General features: G+C 48.5%; 1 protein-coding gene across 1 annotated transcript; it reads left to right on the top strand.

Moving 5' to 3' along the window:
- The first annotated feature begins 1441 nt into the window (after positions 1-1441).
- LOC149351594 (uncharacterized) lies at positions 1442-5502 on the top strand. The gene is made up of 4 exons (XM_089580905.1): positions 1442-1556; positions 3720-3918; positions 4520-4932; positions 5413-5502. The coding sequence occupies exons 1-3, from the start codon at positions 1545-1547 to the stop codon at positions 4882-4884; spliced, it is 576 nt and encodes a 191-aa protein (XP_089437031.1). The 5' UTR covers positions 1442-1544; the 3' UTR covers positions 4885-4932; positions 5413-5502.
- Positions 5503-7433: the final 1931 nt, after the last annotated feature.

Raw genomic sequence — 7433 nt, 5'->3', positions numbered from 1 at the left:
CCACAGCGCAGCACTTGCTACGATCGTTGCGTTTGTTATATATCTTGTACCAGGGCACGTGTTCACACCCCTGAAACTTTCAGTCGGTATACCCCGCGTAGCATCCTTGCATCGTGTTACAGGCAATACCCTTCGTTTTTTTTTGTTTCGTAAGTAGAGAAGCATAGTTACAGTGCATTACCAGATTGCGGGAGTCTGCTTTTCATACTTGCACAAAGCAGGCAACTCATAAAGAAAAGACAGCACAGTAAGATTACACAGAGTCGAATTCAAATACAAATTTTCGCATCGAAACAATTCAACAGCGCAAGGCCACTGGATTTCACCCATCCGCTGATGCTTTCTCGACGAAAAAAAAAAAAAAAAACGTGCGGAAGAAACAATAACTGCACAATGACTCAATAAGCGCCATGATACGAACAATAGGCAGGAAATCAGCGAGGATATATGACCCTCACAGATAAGAAAGCACAGTGGTTGTTATGGCAAATGACTCCGAAAGAAGCAGCAGCAGCACCCGGGTGAAACAACCCGCGGGTCGCCTCTTGCTTTCGCAGGACAATGAAACTCGTACAGAGGTGAACTCAAGGTGGCGGCGTACCGTAACATGAAGTAACGCTCCAAGCGAATGCTGCGACCCTCCGGGTCCCGCGGCACTTCGACGCTAAGAGGCCAGTGCGAGCTGGGCAAACGAAAGCTCGGCGGCTCACGGGCGGGCGTCGACGGGGAGGCCTAAGTGGCGCGAGGCGATGACAGCTGTCAGAGTGGCGGCCAGCGTCGAAGAGTCCAGGGGCTCTTCACCGGGAGCTGCATCTCTGAAAAGCTCAATCAGCACCCATCGCGAGGCGCTCCGCAGCGGGGAAAGGGAAAGCGGAACCGGCGGATCTCAATGTCAAGGCTTCGGTCGGCCACCTTGACGGCTGTCCGCGGAGGCGCTCCCCACCGACCCAGCGCGCGTCTACTTCCTGAATGGCGGTCGCGATCAGCGCGCCGAAGCGCGGGCAATCGGCGGCACGCGCGCGCGGGAGCCGCGACAAGGAGACCAACTTGTCCCAGGCCGCGCATCCTTTCTTCGTTTTTGGCGAGTCGGTCCCTTTAAACGAGGGCAGCGTGTTGGCGGCTGTCTGGCGACCGAAATAGGCGCCGGCCCTCCCTCCTCTCCCGAGCGCGCATCCGCCGCTCGTTGGGTATTCCTCTCTCGCCGAAAAGGAGCGAGTTTACAGATTTCCCGCTCCAATGTAGATCAAGCACACCTTCCCCTCGCGGAAACGCCATGGGCTTCTGCGGCCGCCCGCTGGACTTGACCGACTATTTTTATCAAGCTTCGAAATGGACGCGCTCATTCAGCGGCGCCGCCTACCCCCTCGCCCGTCATCTCTGCTGGCCGATAAGGGCGGCGTGCTTTCTCCCCGCCTCCTCGCGGCGGCGCTGTTCTTTCTTTCTTGCCCAGTCTGGTATAAAACCCTGCAAGGCCACGCAGCCAGCACTGTGGATCGAGCAACGCAGTCGGTGCTTTCCAGCGGAGCAGCTCAGGGATTGTAGCCATGAAGACGATCGTAAGTGCCGACGAGCCAGCCACCCACCCACAGCCGACGTGCTCTCGCGTTCCTCGTGCAGCTGCGCAGTGTTCCCGCGGGGCCGGCGGCAGGTCCGAGTCAAGGTCGCCGGTTCGACTCTGCCTCCCTCAGCAGGCGTCGCAACCTCGATTCTGACGAAGGCCTTGCCCGCCGGCTCACCGATATTCAGTGACGCAAGCTTCAGTGCCGTTCGTCCGGGGGCCATTAGAGAAAATAACCGCCTTTCATCTACGTAAACGATCTTCAATGAAAATTAACTTTATTTAATTTGTCTTCTGTGTAAACTGAAATTATCTCAGCAGGTCGTAGGTAGAAAAAGCTCGACCCCACGTGTGAAGGTCATTGTGGGACCGGGTCATCAGCCGCGGTTCACTTAAATGGCTATAACACATCCCTGGAGCATTCACTAACTTCTAACCGTCAGGTTACATAGGTGACTAGGTTTCATTTCCTCTACGAGGAGCATGATTGCTAAGTACTTTTCTCCTCAAGAGTACTTAGCACTCATTAGACTGCCGCTTAGTTGCCAAATCAGCGCTCATAACCTTCTAATGAAAGACAGGGGATCGACTATAGTGCGGGAATTATTTTAAAAGAAAAGCTCTTACTCTTTTCACTATCCTTTAGCCTCGGAAATTAACTTCTTTCGACCTTCTGCAAAAAAGGCTGAACTTGAAGGACAGGAGAAAACCTCCAGGTTTGAAAGCAAGTAATCTAGTTTTAATGTCAAACCATGCGCGTTCCTTTAGCAAAATGTGACGCTAGTGCTAGGTTAGATCGTGATGAACACCTGGTCGTAATTATGCGCTGATTAAGTCTAGTTTCTCAGGCTTGTTCTAGTAAGTCAACAAAGTAAAACGGAGGATCATTTTCGACAGCTAGAGTGGTGTGCTAACGATGTTGATGATGTCTCAGATTGTTAGCCACTTGAAAAGTAGCATACTAGTGCGCGTAGCAAGTTGATAATATACGAGATGAAATTAAATGACGAAATTGACTTTGTAACGACTTGTAATGAGCGCAACAGGCAACGGATGGTATATGAAAGTCACGGAGTGGATACTAATGCGAGAGAAGCGCACTCTTTGGCGGGTGGGAACCGTGTGTAGTGACAAGGTCAGGGAACTTATTAAATAAGGGACCCGCTGGCGCAAGGGCGAGGTCACTGGGGATCGTAGGGAGAGCTCTCCTTTCTGCACTGGACTAAATTCGGCCGGTGGTGTTTATGACGAGGACGGTGATAGTAATAATGCGACTAAAATGAAACGCTATAAATTTTTAACGTATTTTCTACATATTCCAGCAGTTCAGAAAGCAAGCAAATCAGCTACTGGCCCCCGAATTCTATGGTAGGTTTTTCCAGCGAGTTTCAAGCAGCGTAAAGAAAATAATGAGGGTCACACAACAATTTCGTGCGTGATGAACTTTTGTGACCATACATAGCAAGAGAGAATTTAAAAAAAAAACAATCTAACCTCTCGCTAATATTAATATGTGGAACATATTAACATTGGAAGGGCTCAGCTGCCGTTGAAAACACAAGTGTAGTTGGGAGCAGACGTGTGCTCAAATTTGGCGTTGTGAATATCAGTGGCAGCGGTTTTGAGGGCTGCTGTTCTGTCGCTATTACCTTGGCGAATACTTTTGTGTGAAACAACGCGCAGAACTCTTCACACGTTGGAGGCTGCATTATCTCCCAATTATCAACGATCGCCGTACTCCTTCCGCTTTGTAATGAATTACAGTCAATCTGAGACGCGCTTACTGTTCAGTGTACTCGCTGGTCTTATATACGTGCCGCATAAACTGATTCCGCGGCACTAAAGCCAGCAGTGGCTGAAAACGAAAATGGAAAATGCGGCGTACAAATGTTCACACACGCAGTTCTAGGCGGGAAAGCCGAAACCAGATTGCTTCCAACAGATTTGTCGGCCAATGTCAGCAGCTAACAAATCGTCGCATGCGAAGGGGTGCTGGCCTGGAAGTGACGCTATTTGGGAGTAAAAAGGGCGGTAGGATTAAGAAGCGGGGTTATAATTTCACAATACGACGACAGCGAGCTTCTATGCAACCTTGAAACTTGGCTCACGTCCTCCTTGTCCTAAACTTTCGCCGTTTCATGTTTGTTTCACGACTTCGCAGGTGCTCGTGTTAGCCGCGCTAGCAGCAACGATGACAAGCGGCGTACACGGAGGATACGACATCAACGCGCTACATGCCCTGAGCGCTGTCAACGCCGGTCACGGAGGCGGCGGCGGCGGCGGCGGCTACGGAGGCGGCTACGGTCATGGCGTGCCCATCGTCAAAGTGGGCTATGTCAAAAAACCCTACGTTACCATCGGTGAGCCCGTGCACTTGTAGAACATGGGCGCGAGAAGACCGTAAACAGTGGAAGCTACCGTGCGAAGGCTTTCTTTTGATGCTTGGGCTAACGATCGCTTCAGCGCCATGACAACTTCCGTTTGTGAAAGCAGCCTGATATACTTGGATCAAAATACCGGTCACAAGAAGCGATTGCTCATACACGCCGAACTGTGGCCTTGAAAACAGGTCCTAAGGCTTGAACATGGCCCCCCTATGTCAGATTTTTTTTTTGTCAGCAATAAGGTTTCGAGAATCGTCTTGGTGTTATTTTTAAAAGACACTTTCCTATTTTAGTGACCTCTGTAGCGTAATTATTTCGGCGTTTTCTATTCCGCATCGGTGCTCATATAATAATGCGACCACTTTAAGCGGCAAAGACTCCACCTAACTTATCTAAGGATGCGTGTTAAGCAATAAAAAAGGATCGATGACATTCCCTTAGGAAATAATTATTTTGCGCCGCAGTTTAGCGGTGAACGCTATATAAATAAAAATTGTTACACTATGCAGTCTTCAGGTTTATTCTGTACGAATAATCACGGACACATGCTTATTGCCTACGCATCTTCTGACTGCAGGCTATGTCCCTAAGAAAGTGGTGAAGTTTGTCAAGGTGCCTGTCAAGACCGTCGGCATCGGTATTCGGCCCGTACTCACGTACAAGGTTGCCCATCAGGTCAAGGTCGGCCACCCGCACTTCGGTTACGGACATGGTGGCTACGGACATGGTTATGGACACGGCTACGGAGGTCACGGACTCGGCAAGGGCATCAGCATTGGTTTCGGAGGCCACGGCATCGGCATTGGCTTGGGACACGGATATGGCGGCGGCTACGGTCATGGTTTTGGACATGGCATCGGTTTTGGGCATGGTTTCGGCCATGGCTACGGCGGCGGCGGCGGCTACGGCGGCGGCTATGGCGGCTACCACGGTTTCTGGTGATTGGTGTGCGTGCTGGCGACGTCATCCTGGTCATACTCAACGGTTGCGGTAAGATGCAGAACTATATCTTGATGCTGGAGGCAATAATGTCGTAAAATCCAATGATAACATTACGGGCTGTTTTCAACTGAGAAAAAGGAAGTGGGTGTAGGGAACGAAAGAAGCATCCCTGAAGGACTCTGGGCATACCTTCATAGCTAATTTTAACGTTTTAATTGAACGTTAAACTTTGACTTCACATGTGTTAGACATTATTTCCTTTCTATAATGCTACTGGCCATGATCACAGAGCCCGAATCTAAGCAATGCGCGTCAGTACAGGCAAAACCAATAATACGGCTGCTCAGATGCTTAACTGCCTAGACAATTGCCGGCGGTCGCTTAAGGATTTGCACTATCCCTAAGAGTGCCTGTCAGTAGAGAATGCACCCCTCGGGCAAAGAGCAGCATCTCCATGAGATATTAACGACTGTCATTCAGATGAGTCCACTTTTCTGACACCTGCTTGTTTTTTTTTCTCTTTTTCAGGAGAAACTGAACCTCATCTGTACATAACCTCATCCAGCTCAACTCTTAGGCTTAATATGTTTATTAATAATAAAATCTGTATATACTTCCCCCCTTCCAAACCAGTCGTCTGTGTGTTACCTGCGGGGCCTTTTCGCGCCAAAAAAGCCGCTGAGAATGCTTCGCTTCCTCGCCGAGCACACGTACACACACGCACAGAGGAACGGCAAAAAAAAAAAAAGGAACCCTGTACGAGTACCTGAAGGTATGTAGCGCCTTCACAAGCGACCCACGATGGAGGCGGGCAACTCTTGATGGCCTAATCGCCCTAGACTGAAATTGTACAGCTGCTTGCATTCGAACTACTTATTTAAATGATCTCTATATTGAGTTGCATGATACTAAAATTTGTTGCTCTGAAGAAAGTTAAAGCATAAGCATGCGGAGTGGAAAACAACTTCAACAAAGCTATTCGTATTAACAGAAGCCATTGAGGTGACTCAGTGGTTATATGGTGCTCAGCTGCTTACCCGAAAGACGCGGGTTAGACCCCGGTCGCGGCAGTCGCATTTCGGTAGAGGCGAAATGATAGACGCCCATGTACTGTGCGATGTCAGTGCAGGTTAAGAAACCCTAGGTGGTCGAAATTTTCCGGAGCCCTCCACTACGGCTTCCCTCCTAGCCTGAGTCGCTTTGGGACGTTGAACTGCATACACAAAACCAAACCGTATACCGTTTTGCCCTGTACCCGCCGCGGTGGCTCGGTGGCTTTGATATTTGGCTACTGATACCAAAGTCGCGGGATAAAATCTCGACCGTGGCGGCTGCATTTCGATGGAGGCGAAATACAAAAACCGGCCGTGTGCTGTGCGATGTCAGCGCACGTTAAATAACCCCAGGTGGTCTAAATTAGTCCTAAGCCCTTCACTACGGCGTCCCTAATTGCCGATATGTCTCCTCAGAACGTTAAACCCCATCATTTACACTTTCCTTTGTCTAGTAAATTTATAAGTATTAAATGCTTTCTTCTGTGACGCAGGAAGCAACTTTAGCTCGATGCTTTATAACGTTAAGGGAACGTCGGCAAACACACATTAAAATCTGAATGAGGATCACAATAAGTAATGTTCCTTTTATAAAAAGCGGATATTCACCACCACTGTAGAGTTAATACATTAGCACTGAAATAATTAAACTACACATATAGCATAGTTGTGTAGCCATGACTTTTGCTTCGTCTGCGACGCGGCTTATATGAAGAGGTGCACGGGCAGGATTCTTGACAGTACAAATTAAATGATTAAAGAATAAGGCAGATTCGTATGAAAGTCTTCATCTTATTTTTTGTAATTTGCGCTCACATGCAAAAATTTCGTAATGATTCAGATCAAAGGAATCGAACGTGACCTAAGCATCAGAGATTTTGCACGAGATAAAATTTTTCACCCATTATTCCTACCGAATTTTTCAGCAAGAAGAGCCATAATTTTTTCAAATCTAAAGCGTACATGGTTAACGAGGCCGTGCACGGTCATGTGGCCCAACAGAGAGTGTACGCTGATGGGCGAGTTTGTGCATTTCGGATTGAATGAGAAGGATTGCGCTATACCCACCTCGTCTGTCCTATCATTGTCTTAATAGCGCAATGTTTCTCATTTTCGCGAACAAGGACACTTTCATTTGTGTAAAACGATCCTTAGCGGATCCCTGCTACATTTCATTATCCCTGCATTGGATTAATGCGAGCATGCGGTGATTATCTGACAATGTTCCTTCAGGCTGCGGACATCAGGAACACGCGTTTATGAATTTGGTCAGTGAAACTGGCAAGGCAGGAGTTGCTTTTACCTAGCTTCGCCGCTCGTCATGCCTTCTCCCACAGAAGAAAGACTTGAATTGTTCTCTGGAGGGACCAGAATTTCGATGCCCATCGTGGTAATTTTGTTTCCTCCTGTTGTGTTGTTGACGGTGTCAGGTACAGCCGCCGATGAAAGATACGAAAGATTACGATACTCCTCATAGGTTGTATGCGTTTAACAAGC

The sequence above is a fragment of the Amblyomma mixtum genome, chromosome 3 (genome assembly GCF_055824585.1).
Source record: "Amblyomma mixtum isolate Tamu chromosome 3, ASM5582458v1, whole genome shotgun sequence".
Taxonomy (NCBI): Eukaryota; Metazoa; Arthropoda; class Arachnida; order Ixodida; family Ixodidae; genus Amblyomma; species Amblyomma mixtum.
The sequence above is the reverse complement of the archived record's forward strand: the minus strand, read 5'-3'. Positions and strand labels throughout refer to the sequence as shown.